At 39.7% G+C, this 16,835-nt stretch overlaps 2 protein-coding genes across 5 annotated transcripts in view; one reads left to right on the top strand and one right to left on the bottom strand.

Annotated features, from left to right (window-relative positions):
* LOC118431421 (coiled-coil domain-containing protein 130-like) overlaps positions 1 to 6,065 on the bottom strand; it is a 13,015-nt gene extending 6,950 nt beyond the window's left edge. The window contains exon 1 of the mRNA XM_035842641.1: positions 5,977 to 6,065. The gene's annotated coding sequence lies outside the window, so the exon portion shown is untranslated. The remainder of the gene's footprint in view (positions 1 to 5,976) is intronic.
* Positions 6,066 to 6,251: 186 nt separating this feature from the next.
* LOC118431363 (glycogen debranching enzyme-like) overlaps positions 6,252 to 16,835 on the top strand; it is a 58,208-nt gene continuing 47,624 nt past the window's right edge. For 2 of the 4 annotated variants that reach the window (XM_035842494.1, XM_035842495.1), the window contains exons 1-2: positions 7,200 to 7,374; positions 9,527 to 9,775. In XM_035842494.1, the coding sequence (XP_035698387.1) occupies positions 7,215 to 7,374; positions 9,527 to 9,775 (409 nt within the window). In that variant the 5' untranslated portion in view covers positions 7,200 to 7,214. Of the gene's footprint in view, positions 6,408 to 7,198; positions 7,375 to 9,526; positions 9,776 to 16,835 lie in introns of those variants that run through there. The other 2 variants (XM_035842496.1, XM_035842493.1) reach the window with 2 other exon arrangements.

The raw sequence follows: 16,835 nt of genomic DNA on the forward strand, positions 1-16,835 counted from the left end.
GCGCATTAAGGAAAGGTAATAGGTAAACTCATAGGGAAGTGGTAAGGGTTCGGAAGGCCAAACTGTGTCAATTTGAATGACACCCTTGCAGATAGCGCAATAAGAAATGTATATAGCTAACTCATAGCGAAGTGTTTCGTGTTCAGAAGACAAACTGTGTCAATTTGAATGCCACACTTGCAGGTAGCGCAATAAGAGCTGTTTATAGGAAACTAATAGCGGAAAAAGCGTTCAGGAGACAAACTGTGTCAATTTGAATGACACACTTGCAGATAGCGCAATAAGAAATGTATATAGCAAACTAATAGAAGAAAAAGCGTTCAGGAGACAAACTGTGTCAATTTGAATGACACACTTGCAGATAGCGCAATAAGAACTGTATATAGCAAACTAATAGCTGAAAAAGTGTTCAGGAGACAAACTGTGTCAATTTGAATGACACACTTGCAGATAGCGCAATAAGAGCTGTATATAGCAAACTAATAGCGGAAAAAGCGTTCAGGAGACAAACTGTGTCAATTTGAATGATACACTTGCAGATAGCGCAATAAGAACTGTATATAGCAAACTAATAGCAGAAAAAGCGTTCAGGAGACAAACTGTGTCAATTTGAATGACACACTTGCAGATAGCGCAATAAGAAATGTATATAGCTAACTCATAGCGAAGTGTAACGTGTTCAGAAGAGAAATTGTGTCAATTTGAATGACACACTCACAGAACAGTAAAATCTATAACGTTATGTAGCTACATGTAATAGCGCAAAACGTGTTCAGAAGACAAACTGTGTCAATTTGAATGACACACTTGCAGATAGCGCAATAAGAACTGTACATAGCTACTAGTAACTCATAGCGGAAAAAGCGTTCAGGAGACAAACTGTGTCAATTTGAATGACACACTTGCAGATAGCGCAATAAGAACTGTATATAGCAAACTAATAGCGGAAAAAGTGTTCAGAAGACTAACTGTGTCAATTTGAAAGACACACTTACAGGTAGCGCAATAAGAAATGTACATAGCTAACTCATAGCGAAGTGTAACGCGTTCAGTTGACAAACTGTGTCAATTTGAATGACACACTTGCAGATAGCGCAATAAGAACTGTATATAGCAAACTAATAGCGGAAAAAGTGTTCAGGAGACAAACTGTGTCAATTGAATGACGCATTTATAGAACAGCGATGTATGTAAGAACTGTATATATCAAACTTAAAGCAAAAAACGTGTTCAGAAGACTACCTGTGTCAATATGACACATTATAGAACAAAGCTGTTAGAACTGTATATAGCAAACTAATAGCGAAAAACTTGTTCAGGGGACAAACTGTGTCAATTTGAATGGTACACTTGCAGAATAGCGCCATAAGAACTGTATATACATGTAACGTTAGCTAGCTTAAAGCAGAAAGCGTGTTCAAGAGACAAACTGTGTCAATTTTAATGACACACAGAATAGCGCCAAAAAACTGTATATAGCTAACTTAAAGCATAAAGTGAGTTCAGAAGACTACCTGTGTCAATTTGAATGACACACCTATAGAATAAGCACTGTTACAACATGTATATATATTTAACTAACAGCGCAACGTGTTCAAGAGACAAACTGTGTCAATTTGAATGATCATTATAGAACAGTGCTGTAAGAACTTTATATAGCAAACTAATAGCGAAAGACGTGTTCAGGAGACAAGCTGTGTCAATTTGAATGACACACTGACAGAATAGCGCCGTTAAAACAGTATATAACTAACTTAAAGCGAAAAGTGTATTCAGTAGACTACCTGTGTCAATTTGAATGACAGATTTATAGAAAAGTGCTGTAAGAACTGTATATAGCGGATAACGTGTTCAGGGGACAAACTGTGTCAATTTGCATGACATACTCACAATATAGCGCCGTAAAAACAGTACATAGCTATCCAATTAAAAAAAACGTGTTTAGGATACAAAATGTGTCTATGTGAATGACACATTCATAGAACAGCGAGGTAAATTTATTTTGACGAAAGCTTGCTCTAACAAAAACTTTTTCAATCGGATGATCATACTATTTGATTATCGCTTTACTTTACTTGTTTGTCATATGAATTGACACAGTTGCCCTCCTAACGAAGTTTTCTGTTGTAAAATGGTTATATGCAGTTCTTACAGCGCTTTTCTTTAGGTGTGTCATACAAACTGACACAGTTTTGTGTCCTGAACACATTAGCCGTTAAGATTTAGTCATACATTTGTATACTATACGTTCGGCGCTATTCTACAAATGTATCGAAACAAATCGACACAGCTGTGCTTTTGACTACGTTTTCAGCAATAAAGTTGTTAGGTACAGCCCAAAGTACACTTTTTACCAGTGTGTCATATAAATTGACACAAATTCTTTACTGTCCAACTTTTTCCGTGATCAATTTTACACACGTTAAACAGCGCTTTTCTAATTGTGGGTGATATAGATTGACACAGTTGTCCCCCGGAAAAACGTTTTCCATTTTTAAGACACGGTTCAAACATCGCTTACAAAGGTGTCAGACAAATTCACGCAATTTCCCTCCTGAAAAAGTCGTCCGCCATCAAGACAATTTTACACTGATTTCACATCGTGTTTCATAGCGTGTCATATGAAATAACAGTTGTCCTCCTGACAAGGTTTTCTGTCATTTGATACAGTTGTCGTCCTGACCGTGAGGGTTTTCCGTTTTGTGAAATTTCAATAAGTTTTAAAAAACTTGTTTATTGACACAGTTGTCGTCCCGACCAAGTCTTCCATCAGTTTAATACTGTTTAATAATCGCACTAGTGTGCCATACTAGCAGTGACAGTTGTGCACCAAAGTTTCCGTCATGAGGCAGTTTTATACTGTTTAACACTCGGTTATTAATTGCAAAGCCGTCCTCCTGACAAAGTTTTCTGTTATAAACTATTGTGTCAATTAATGTGACAAACTAGCAAACTGAATAGATATGCCTAAATCGTATAATCATTCGATTGAAAAAGTTTTCGGCAGAGCGAGTTTTCCGTCATAAGATAGTTATTATGCGTTTCAAAAGTGTGTCATATGATTGACACAGTTTTCAGCTCAGACAGCGCAGTACTAGATTTGACAGTTTACTTGAACAAGTTAGTATTTGAGTTACTTTAAACCCTACCATGGTCCAAACTCCAGTAATCAGTTGTTAATTGATATGAAATAACCGCATCTAAAGTCATATATATTCGAAGGAACGCCATTTAGTTCGTAAGAAGGGACCTTAGAACTTGTCTGACACACTTGCAGAAAAGCGCTGCCTGAACCGCGCTATTATGTAAGTGTGTCATTCATATTGACACAGTTTGTCTCCTGAACACGTATTTTGCTATTAGTTAGCTATATACAGTTCTTACGGCGCTGTTATGTAAGTGTGTCATTCAAATTGACACAGTTTGTCTCCTGAATACGTTTTCGGTATTAGTTTGTTATATACAGTTATTTGGGCGCTGTCTACAAGTGTGTCATTCAAATTGACACAGTTTGACATTTGAACACGCATTCCGCTTTAAGTTAACTATATACAGTTCTTACAGCGCTATTCTATAATGCACTGTGTCATTCAAATTGACACAGTTTGTCTCCTGAACATGTTTTTCGCTCCTAGTTAGCTATATACAGTTCTTACGGCACTATCATGTAAGTGTGTCATTCAAATTGACACAGTTTGTCTCCTGAACACGTTTTTCGCTATTAGTTAGCTATATACAGTTCTTACGGCACTATTATGTAAGTGTGTCATTCAAATTGACACAGCTGGACTCCTGAACACGTTTTCCGCTATTAGTGAGCTATATACAGCTCTTTTAGCTTTGTTCTATAAGTGTGTCATTCAAATTGACACAGTTTGACATTTGAACACGCATTGCGCTTTAAGTTAGCTATATACAGTTCTTACAGCGCTGTTCTATGAATGTGTCATTCAAATTGACACAGTTTGACTCCTGAACACGTTTTCCGCTATTAGTTAGCTATATACAGTTCTTTTAGCTTTGTTCTATGAGTGTGTCATTCAAATTGACACAGTTTGACATTTGAACACGCATTCCGCTTGAAGTTACCTATATACAGTTCTTACAGCGCTATTCTATAATGCATTGTGTCATTCAAATTGACACAGTTTGTCTCCTGAACACGTTTTTCGCTATTAGTTAGCTATATACAATCCTTACGGCACCATTATGTAAGCGTGTCATTCAAATTGACACAGTTGGACTCCTGAACACGTTTTTCGCTATTAGTTAGCTATATACATTTCTTTCAGCTTTGTTCTATAAGTGTGTCATTCAAAGTGACACAGTTGGACTCCTGAACATGCATTGCACTTTAAGTTACCTATATACAGTTTTTTTTACAGCGCTGTTCTATGAATGCATCATTCAAATTGACACAGTTTGTCTCCTGAACACGTTTTTCGCTATTAGTTAGCTGTATACAGTTCATTCAGCTTTGTTCTATAAGTGTGTCATTCAAATTGACACAGTTTGTCTCCTGAATACGTTTTCGCTATTAGTTAGCTATATACAGTTCTTACGGCACTATCATGTAACTGTGTCATTCAAATTGACACAGTTTGACTCCTGAACACGTTTTTCGCTATTAGTTAGCTGTATACAGTTCATTCAGCTTTGTTCTATAAGTGTGTCATTCAAATTGACACAGTTTGTCTCCTGAATACGTTTTCGCTATTAGTTTGCTATATACAGTTCTTTGGGCGCTGTCTACAAGTGTGTCATTCAAATTGACACAGATTGACACTTGAACACGCATTCCGCTTCAAGTTAACTATATACAGTTCTTACAGCGCTATTCTATAATGCATTGTGTCATTCAAATTGGCACAGTTTGTCTCCTGAACATGTTTTTCGCTCCTAGTTAGCTATATACAGTTCTTACGGCACTATCATGTAAGTGTGTCATTCAAATTGACACAGTTTGACTCCTGAACACGTTTTCCGCTATTAGTTAGCTATATACAGTTCTTTTAGCTTTGTTCTATAAGTGTGTCATTCAAATTGGCACAGTTTGACACCTGAATACGTTTTCCGCGATTACTTAATAGCTATATACAGGTCTAACATCGCTGTTCTATAAATGTGTCATTCAAAGTGACACATTTTGTCTCCTGAACACGTTTCTCGCTATTTGTTAGCTACATACAGTTCTTACGGCGCTATTATGTAAGTGCGCCATTCAAATTGACATAGTTTGTCTTCTAAACACGTTTATCGCTATTAGTTAAGCTACATACAGTTCTTACGGTGCTATTATGTAAGTGTGTCATTCAAATTGACACGGTTTGTCTCCCCAAGGAGGTCTCCCGAACACGTTTTCCGCTATTAGTTCCCTGTATACACTTCTTACAGCACTGTTCTATAAATGTGTTATTCAAATTAACACAGTTTGTCTCCTGATGTCTACGAGAATGCCAGTTAGTTCGTTCGGAAGGGACCTTACAACCGTTGCAGATTCGCAACGTGGGCCGAGACGATACGAACAAACACAAACTTAAAAAACGTTCTGCAAGTTCAAACATACTTTCGCCAAGAGTCCCTTAACAAATCTAATTTAACAATATGCGTAAGCCTGACTTGAATCCTCCTCTACCGAACCTCAGACTGAGACCGTCAAGATACCTGGTGACCCGCGTTCAATGACCTCACTCGTACGACCCGGAAGTATATGATCGTAATCGGTTGCACGGAAACCCCCATGCAGTGCGAAATCGAGGCCGAAAACAGGCATAAAGAGCCAGTTTGAAGGCTAACTTTGACTCTTCAAATCTCATCCCGAAATAATATTTGAATCAACACGAGTACTGTAGGCGATAGAACAACTCGTGGGGATTACGTGGACACCGTTGACAGCCTGATTTGGGCCACCGCGATTTTTTAATCTTTTTTTTACGCGACCATGTCAAGTGCCTCAAACGGGCGACCAACATTCTTCCCCTGGCGGCCATCTTGTGTGACGTCATCAGGGGTTACTTGAGGACAACTTTTGACAGGGCCAGCTGTTTCTACTTATATGGCTATAATTATGAATCCTACGCATGGGACTGATTTTACGGCCATCATAAATGGAAAAATAGGGCACTTGTGTACGTGTTCGAGCCAGCGTGCGTTTGTACGGGTGAAAAAACAGAAAACGTTGGAGACAGAGAAGGCCTCTCGTTCCCCGGTTATGATGTTTCCCGCGCGCTGATTGGTGGAAAGTAACCCGGAAGTGTTCTGCGCTGTTCTGGGTGACCGCGGATTTCGGGGGAGGGGAACAAGTTGGTCGTGTTGGAGCGAAGGGCCGGTAAAATTATCGCCGAGAAACGGACTGACAGAGGGTTCCTTCAACCGACAACTTGCCTGGTGCTTGAACAGGTCCTCAGGTAGGTGGGGATGTAGTTTTTGCGCCGTTTGGGCGAAGTTTCCCCCCGATTTCGTCATTATTCCCCAAGGGTGCGGCAAGGACATCTGCCTGTTCGAATGCAGACGTGTACTACGTGCAGGTGCGACATGACGCGTTTCGTCATGTTTAGAGTCGTGTCTAATTACTAGAAAAGTTACTCTGACCTTGGAAGGCTAGAGCACACTCCCTGAGGCATTATTACCTCTATTCGAGTAAGTCTGGAACAGTGGAAGGGTGAGTTTTCTGGGAGAACGCTTCGAGGATATCTAATTTCTTAACAGTTAACGAGGTAAGGCGACATCTGACATCTCTGAAAGTCATCCGTGGATCGCTGAGCCGATTATCATAATCAGTGCTCACCTTGTCTACCAGGTACCGCTCTGCTAGCTGTATTGATTTTGTAGGGATGAGTGAGTTTTTTATAACGCCTGTGAGACAAGTCCTCCCAGACTGGTACTCATTAGTATTCATGGCAGGTAGTGTGCTATTGGAAGGGGGCTTGCCGGAGAGAGAGATCATCTGCCTCATTCAACAAATGTCTATTATCTGGGGGTCATAAGTTGTGTGCGTGCGGCATTAATTCAGGATATGGTAATTGTGGCTACGTGCCACCGCTCTCTGCGCGGCCTGCGCATCAGCCTAGATGAAGGGCTCCCGCGGGATTCATACGGGATGAGGGGCGGGCGTTCGGCGAGGCAGGATGAAAAATCGAACAGCGTCGCCCGGGCTATCACTCGGAGGCCTGCCACCCTCCGTGAGGGAGGCAAATTACACGTAACGTAGCAGGATGGAGGTTGGAGAGCGCCGGGAACACAGGTGCTCGTGGCTGAGGAGGATCGGGAAGACGCTGCAGTACGGTCTGCTGTGCTTGTTCGTGTCGCTCCGATCGGCGCTCGTCTCCGTCAGGAACTGTTGTGCGTTTGTGTTCTTTGGGGACACACCGGAGGGTACGTTGTCGTTTAGGCCTTATAAAAGTAATGCCTTGTTTCTGATTGTGTGTCTGAAAAATAATTAGGGTTGGTAGGGATATAAGGTCAAAACAGTCTGTCTCAGAAAGCCAGAAAATCTCTGTCATGACTTGTTGTGCGTTTGTGTTTTTCGAGGACACACCGGAGGGTATGTTGTCATTTAGGCCTTGGAAAAGTAATGCTGTGTTTTTGATTATGTGCCTGAAAAAAATTAAGGTTGGTAGCTAGGGAAGGATCTTACTCTTAGGTAAAAGATATTCTGTCCCTTGCCATTGATTAACTCAAAAAGGCCAGGGTTGACAGGTTTTGTTGGTATGGTAAAAGCATGACATAACATTATTTTTTCCCAGGCCTCAACTAATTGTCAAAGGTCAGCTGGACAGAACAGTTGATGATATCTGTCCAAAACCTACTGCCAAATAGGTTACGACTTTGTTGGTTTAAGGCTTTTGATTGAGTAATATTGGCTTTATACTTTACCTTAAATGTCCTTCAAACAGACTCTTTTTCTATGAAGTGAGATGGTGTATGAAGTTGTCTGTAGCCAGTGTAGGATGTGCAGGGACATGAGTTATATCAGGTGGCTGTGCTGTCTGTACAGAACAGCTGATCATACCCCGTCCAAAACTGACTACCATATGGGTTACAAGTGACGTCCTTTGTTTCAAGTCTGTTGATTGATTGACTTAAGCTTTTGATCTTAACCTTGACCTTCGGTGTCACTGAAGCCATCCCTCTATTAAGAGAGGAGACAGATATAGTTGTGTGTGCTGTAGATAGGATCCATGTACAAGGACATGAATCGTATCAGATGGCCGTGCTATCTGTGGTGTTACTAGCCTGGAGGTCTTGTGGGGCACGTAGTTCCGGACCTTACAAGGACGGGAGGTCACCGGAAATTTATGATTGTCAAAGTGCTTTAGAGCTATAAATGTATTCATAAACCAATCATTGGAATATTCCTGTCCTGAATTAGATGATTTAAGTCATTTGCAACTATTCAAGGCATCTTGTAGCATTTCATTTGAATTTATGATTGTCAAAATTGCTTTAACTTTTTAAGTAGGGCTACTCATAACTTGATAACAGGAATATTTTTTGTATGTTTTTGTTTTATATGGCCAGAGTGGCTTATCTCAGTGCTAGAGCACTGCTTTTCAGTTGGGCCATGGAATATATTCCTGTCTTGATTGCTATTTTCAAGATAGTCTGTGAAAAGACTGTCAGAGGGTCTTATGGGGTTTGGAGGACACCCTTATACATCATCATCATCATCATCGTTCGGCTGCAGCGCAGGTGACTGCAAGCCTTCTACATGTAGTAGTGAAAGAGAAAGTCTGGTGTTAAAAAGTAACACAGAGTAGCCCTCGGAAGACCAGAGTAGCATATCTATCATCTGTACATGTGAATTGACCATAGCTGTTGGGTAGATTTTGTCTAGGGCATTCCCCTGGTGGTAGTTCTGTGATCCCTTATTATACTCCATCAGACTTAGTCTTTGATCCTAAGGATCAACATAACTACATCATTGTGGAAGAAAGAAAAACAAATCACCGTAGTAACCATTTTCTCATCTACAATGAGCATGTAAAGACATCCCTGTAATGTTATAGCCTAAAAGCAATTGTGACTTTTTATGGCTTGGTAGCTAGTAACTACATCAGCTGGCTTTGGATTATATACAACTTTCTCTTCGCTTTTACTTTGAGTGTTTATTGCACTAAAGTGTAGATTCTGAAGATTTTTTCTAGAACTTGCAAGATGCTTTCACTAGTCTAAGTGTTACTAATTTTTATCTATCTCACTGTGGTCTAAAAGCCATTGTTTTAGACGTAGGACAGATTTTTCTTTTTTTGCTTTTTAGGTTCACTTTGACTTTGGTCTCTCCACTCTTCACTTAATAATTTCATTGAAAAAAAATCTTGTACATGCAGTAGTGCTACCACTGTTGTAGGATGCAAACCTTAATGATTTTCTCCCATTCCCCTCCAGGCCTGTGTAAATGCTCTTCCAACACTAAGGACTCAATTATTTCAGTGAAAAAAAAATTGTGTACCACTGTGCCACTTTCTGTAGAATGTGCAAGATGCTAATCATCTTAAGTTGATAATTTTCTCCCATCCTCCTCCAGGTCTGTGTAAATGTTCTTCCAACACTAAGGACTCGTCATTCTACGAGGACTTCAACCGCCCGCCTGAGATCAAAGTCATGGCAGAGGGAGGACCGACGACCAACTCCGTGGCCGCGGGACACACCGTAGCGACATCGCCCTCGGGTGCCGCGGCGCAGAACTCACCTGTACGACAGGTGCAGCAGGTGCGGGTGCTGCAGCTGAACGATGGGGAGCACCTGAACACCACTCTGTTCCGCCTGCAGAAAGGTGTGTTTCCTTTCACTGTTACCATAGCAATTGAGTCAGGACTCAAAATATTTTTTCTCTCAATTTCTGTGTACATGTACCTACACCTACACACTCAGGCTTATCATTGACATAATGGTAACCATATTTGAATCCCCTTGAACTTAGCAATGGCATCTTTGTGACGTTGTGCTTTACAGATGCACACTGTAACCCAGCATATGCACTGCACAGATAAAGGTAAATGAAAAGCCTAACTGTATAGTTCAGATATACATTTATTGACCTGTTCCAGACAAATTTTACCTGAGTGTGCTAACATGCATTTGTTCTGCATTGGTATGTTATGAGTGAGTGACATAAATATCAATACTCATTTTTTTTACTTTAGGATATTACGATACTGATATTCTTATTTGGATTGCTACTTTTTGGTCTATATATGATATTCTGGAAACGTAAATGGGTATTCTATAGACAAACTTTTTTCATTTCTGTTTTACTAATGAAATATTAAAAACAGATAGAAAACATTATTACTGATCATATTACATTATAAAGCACTTTGTACCTTGTCATTCCAAATCTGTTCCGTGTTACGCCCTAGGATTTTGCAAATGTGCGTAAATGTATTTTTAATAAGCAAGATATATGGGCTGTAGTGCTCCCTACTCTGCCGGGGTAACCAGGTGTGGTAGCAAAGCCCTTATTAATAACAAGAATGCCCTGGGCACCACGGAGCCTAAATTGGGGTTTTCCACAGCTTTGATCACTTTCATTCTGTCTTCTCACTAAACCCATGCACAACTCCTGGTCTGATTGAAAAAATAAAGACATGTCAATTTGAGTTTATCGGTCATGATGGTGAAATGGTGATAATTCTTGTTTAAATTAGAGCAACAAATGGAACAATATTCTGGCAACTGACAGAAAGATGGATGGATGTACTCCAGGGCTTGAAATTCAATTGTTTGTATTAGGTGCACTGGTGCTCCCAACCTAGAAAATTGGGTGCACCAAAATGTTGGATAAAGTAGAATGTCAGTCAGAAAAACCCCTAATTTTGATGAACCCAAAGTCTTAACAAGTATAATGATTTACATTTTATTATCTTTCTAACACTTAGATATGGTGTAAACTAGACTAAGTATACTTTGATATCGTTACATAATATACATACGTAAACCTATGAAAAAAATTGGGTGCACAGCTCCAATTTTGGGTGTACCAAGGTGCATATGCACCCAGTATTTCAAGCCCTGTGTGCTAAATGCATTTTATATCAGATGTCTGTTCTTATGTGTGAATAGAGGTTTGTCTCAAGTGCATTCATTATCGTACCCCAGTAATGTGAACTGAGATTCTCTATGAGCTCTATAACACACGTTTATATCATTCCTCCATCCCATTATGGAGTTGCTAAATTGTAGCAGATAGTAATGTGCAGAAATAGAGATTCTCTTTGCACTTTATAACACATGTATATATCATCCCTCCTTCCTATTATGGAGTTGCTAAATTGTAGCGGATAAGTCGTTTCACAAGCAGTTGAAGTCGATAGTCGAGTCACATGTCACGGGTGGCCGTCTGCAGTTACGGGCATCCAGCCAGCCTGCAGTCATGTACATTGTACATGTACATGGATGCTGGATAGCTGAAAGGGTTTTCGTGTTTTGGAAAATGTTTTGTGCATTATGTATGATTCCTCAACAGAGGACATTGAACTTCAGACTTGAGGATATTTAGAGTAAGGTACATACTTTGTCAATCATGAAAAGACTGGGTATGCAGATGGACATTAGGGATAAAATGATATTCCAACGGAATTAAAAAAACAAACATTGTAAAAACTGTTCACTGAATGATGTTGGTGCATTTCAAAACTGAGCCAATTTTTTTATACATGTTTAGGCCACACCAATTTAATTTCTTGGTTCACGGATTCGCTCGCTCCTATTTTTTGGAAAAAAAAATAAAATAAAAATTACCACTCAGCAAATTTTCACCATTAATGAAACCATTCACCAACTTTCTGGTGTAGCAAATTGGCCTTTTATTATAAGCTCCTTAAAGTGTGGGTACAGGTGCTGTTACTGTACAATAATAGTGTTTTTGTACTTTTTTCAAGCTGAAACCTTTTTTTCTTTATGTTTTGGATTAGCCGTTACCTTTACCCCAACCATTTTACAATTTTTTTTTTTTTTTTTATTTCGCCCTCTCGCTCCATATTTTTTATGAAAAAATCCGTGAACCAAGAAATTAAATTGGTGTGGCCTTATGTACAAGTTAGCCTATAGCCTATATATTATATATATAGCCGCTCTCCCTCTCTTTTCCTCTAGTATGATTTATGAACATGTTTATTGCAATGTGTGACTTGTGATTGTTTTCCAGATTACATAATTGATAATTTACATGTAAGTAGACAGTGAATGGATGAATAAGTAACACAAAGATACAAGCCAAGTTCCATCTGCTGTTATGATTCAGCGAATCCATAATGCTTATCGTACATTCAGCTGAGCAGGTTGAATCTCTGCGCAGCATGTTGTTAAAAATAATTGGATACTGTGACTTGTTCAGGGGTCAGGAGGCATGGATATGGGTTCAGTGTGCTACAGGCCTATTACTTCTGGCATTTGCTGGAGGTATAAAACCGCATGAGGTTTATTTCATGCACAATATCCTCCAGAGACCCAGAACAGGCACCAGGACTTACCTCGTTTTCTGAGAGGATGTTTTACGATGGATGCTCATTTTTTGGGCAATTTTACGACGGTTATGACATATTCTCTCATTTTGTGGTGGTTTTACGAAGGCCTCACAGCGATGTCTTGATTTGCGGCAACTTTTCTGATATGCCTCGTATCTGTCAAAAGGGAAATGATTCCTTTTTTGAGGGGAAAAAGGGTCGAAACAAGAAGGGCAGGGATGTTATCCATAAAATCTCACAGTGTTACAGCAAATACTGTCATTGGGTAACATGAGCATTGATCAGGTCAGCAAACATATGGTAAAACAATTTCATCTCTTCGTGGTGCATGAATTTATTGGAATCATCCATATATATGTGTATTACTAACATCAATAAAATTAACGAGACCGCTGTACTAATAAAATCAACTTATTGAATTTCGTGGTGGAAATGCTTACTGACAGTTGGAGTTCGGCCATACCAATTAATACCTTGGTTCTATCTTTGACTTTTGAAAGTCAAACATTTATCAGCAACATAACAACATGACAGTCATCGAGGGCTAGGAGGAAAACCTTACTCTGACTGAATCAACTATTCATTCATTTGCATGCTTCCTTCTCATATTCAGCTTTCACATATTAGATACTTACTTTTTACGTCATACCTGGGATAATGTCCGATACAGGTGTTCCGAATTGGGTGATAAGTTTCCGTATCACATGGGGTTCTAAGTTATATCACACAGGCTTCCATCGAATAAAGCGAATATACACAGTCTGAGCCAAGTGTGGCACATTTAAAATTTGAATACTGGATTTGGATGTTGGCATTGCTGTTGTTGCAATTTTTGGTTCAAGGACACCAAATTTTCTCAACTTTTGGTGCATTTGTCATTGAAACGTGTGTTTTCACGGGTGGGTATGACATAGATAAAATACAACACGGTGTATTCTGCATCACCCTCAGTGTCAGCCCTCCAGCGGGTCGGATCACCCTCCGACCCTCGGGCGATCCTACCTTGGGTGATACAGAATACCCCATGTTGTATTCTATATAGCCTGTCATTTCCTAAGAGATATAAGGCCATTACTTTTTTGTTCCACCTTTTCACCACTGTCTGAGCTGATTGCCATGAGAGCTACATGGATGGAAACCTTGGAAGGTCATCTGAGAAGCAGCCATTCAAATTGTTTGGCCCTTCATTTGTATCCGCTATATATTTCCTCCGATAAAACGCCAAATAAACAGTATTGATTCCATTGATTGGCCCTAGTTGAAAGTCGATAAACGCGGTACAAACTGTACTGCTTGATCGCTTAATGATGCAACTATTGGGCACTTAGGTGAACGCGCACAAAGTAATATGTACCCTCTCGAGAATTCCCCAATTTGAAGGTTTAGTGTGGACGGCATGTTTGGGTCTGAACTTTTATGCATTGCGCCAAGTCATTATTGTCAAAGAGAATTCTTCAGGGTACATGTAGTTATTCTTTTTATTAATCTGAAAGTTTTGAATAGAATTGTAATTCAGAAAGAAGGTTTGCCTGTTTTGTTAATTATTCTCTGTTCGCTCCATTGCTTTCGTGTAAAAATCCCCAAACCATAACATATCAATTGTTATGGCCCTAGCTTGGTAAGCTTGGATTCTGCCTTGTTTTGCTAATGTTGACATTACATTGGGCTAGCAGTGAGCAGTGGTTAGAATAGGCTTAAAAATGTAGCTTCAGGCTAAGGAAAATGCAATATTTCTATGATGTTTTAAGTACATTTTAGCTTCTTGCAAGATGAAGTATTTTGATGGCAACAGTGAGCCAAGGCCCCTTGTGTTGTAAATAATACAAATGAGTCTCTGCGTTCTGGATAAGGTCCCTGGATTCGACTGACATCCATCACTCTTCTGCACATCCTAGTGATGCTGAAGAAGAGTGTTGGAAACGTTTTTAAGTAATCTTTGTAATACCATCTTGATCAGCAAACTTTTCTGCAAAGTGTGGCTTATTAGTAGATAATATTTACTCCCTGAATATCTTTAACAATACGGTTAACTCAACTGGATGTGTTAAGAAACGACCAGAAAATTGACTTTAAAAATCCCCCTAATCTTGAATTGAGACCCGTAAAAGGGCAATGCTTGATGTCAAAATACTCAAGAAAAAGTAGGACACGGTGGGATGTGAGATTTAGTGCGTGCCATTACATGCACCCATTATTGTAGCATGAGCAATTTTGTTATTGGCCTCTTGACAGCGAGTGCGGATAATAAGTTTTTAAAAGCTCTTGCATTTAAATCACCACTTGTTCGTCATGTATAATGTAATTGGGTTGAAAAGTTTAACCAGTTATGCTGTGACCATGAATTTTTCTTTCAAATACTCAATTTATGACAGAAACATGTACGTAAAAGCTTTTCATCTTCCCCTGCTTCCAAACTCAATAATGTCAACCACTCAGTCCTTGTCATCACATGTATGAGTCAAGGCACTTGCAATAATCCTTTGGGTACGAACTTGCAAATGTGGGCACGAACTTGCAAATGAACGTTCTGTTATCTGTCTCTGTCCACCATCAGTGATTAATATGTACCACACACAGAGTAGTCTGAACTGTTACAAATGCAACCTCACAGGACTGTAAATATGTGTCCAAGGGAAGGGCTGTCTTGTGTAACTGCACCCAAAAGAGTGATAGTTAAGTGGAAGACTGATAGATTCAGGTCAGGGAAGGATGATAGAGGACTTGAGGTGGCAGACATTTGACCTGGCAGAATTGTGTTAATTAGACTTGCCTGAACTTTTTTTGTATTGCATACCAGTCAATGGCGTAACACACCTGGTTTGTGCCGTTGAACAGTACAAGCGCAGCATATCCGGACAGATGTATTTCATTCACTCACATTAATATTAGGATGGACCCTAACTCTTACTGATAAGTGTAGTGGAAGTTACTTTATAATATGGAGGACACAGGACTTCAGGTGGATGAGCTTCGCTCTGTCATGCTGAACAGGACTTGTCTATTTGTCACCTCTCTAACAGAAGATGAACTGAGCTGAAACTGAACTGTAGTGGGTATATAGAACAAACAGGAGACCTCGTCTAACGTCAATTCGATGTCCCTAACCGAAGTTACTGTACTCATGTACACCAGTCTGAGAGTGTGAGGAAACTGGCATGCAGTGCCTTTCCCAAAGGCACAACCTGTCAGGGATTCGAACTCAGTACCTCCAGGTTCTGAGTCAACAACCCTATATAACCACAAGGTTATGGTGTCATCTTAAAAAGGGTGTTTGGTTTACATGTAAGTCTTATCTGAGGGATGCCAAAGTCTGGTAGTTGTACTCATATTGGCCAGAGTCGATTAAGGAAATTGGTGAGAAATGCCTTTCCCAAGGGCACAACATTGGGACCTGTCAAATTCGAACTCATGCATCAGCACCTCGAGGTTCTGGTCAGTCAACAACCCTAACTACAAGGCAACCATGACGCTCAGGAACTTATTACTTCCTGTATAACCAGCCACCCCAGAAGAACTGATCGGCTTTAAGTTTCAGTTTCCATTAATCTTAGCTTCCTCCTGCCCCTGGTGGTAATTGCACACCTTTCTACTTGAGGCTGCGACCACACTGCCACTGCTGAGAGACCAACGATTCGACAGAGTGCTCGATAAAGTTCATACATAAACTAATATAGTAATAAAGAACAAAGTCTTTTTACATTTGGTGTGTCTTCTTGTCTTTTAAGTATTACTTTTAGATCATGTGCCATATTCCAATTATGACATCAAGGGTCAAACAAGTCCAGTTTTGGTTGCTGTGCGGTCACTCCGGGTTCGCTGTCTAGTAGAAGGGGTCATTTGAAGACAGTATTTCGAAAGGTGGGGGCAGGGAAAGGTTTGGAAGGAGGACAATTGGAGCTAGTGTTGCAGACAGGAGATAAATGAAGTGTTTCACTTGAAGACAGGATGAGGAATCTTCATGTTATAATAAGTCTGACCTCTTGGTATATACAGTGTATTAGTGTCAGGATCTGTAAAATGCTAAGTCTTTTGGGGCAATTTGGCTGAAAAGGCGAGCCATTAGTTGAATCCTTGTTGCGCTGGTAGCCAAGAGAAAAACCATAATTCTTTACCTCAATAGCTATAGAGAATGACTTTATTTTCTTTACTTTCATCAAAAATGTTGTTTTCTGTACTGTGTTTGTGAACAGCATAACTTAAGAAGTTGTGGATGGATCTTCATGATTTGTCTGTTACATGTATGCCATATGTTTAATCCTGCATTTCATTTCTCTCTGAGCAAGAGTTAGCTGGCTAATGACAACTTTATGCTTTCAGCATACCTGAGAACCAAGTGATCCCTTAACCAAAATAAAGAATGAACACTCA

Source organism: Branchiostoma floridae, chromosome 15 (assembly GCF_000003815.2).
Source record: "Branchiostoma floridae strain S238N-H82 chromosome 15, Bfl_VNyyK, whole genome shotgun sequence".
Taxonomy (NCBI): domain Eukaryota; kingdom Metazoa; phylum Chordata; class Leptocardii; order Amphioxiformes; family Branchiostomatidae; genus Branchiostoma; species Branchiostoma floridae.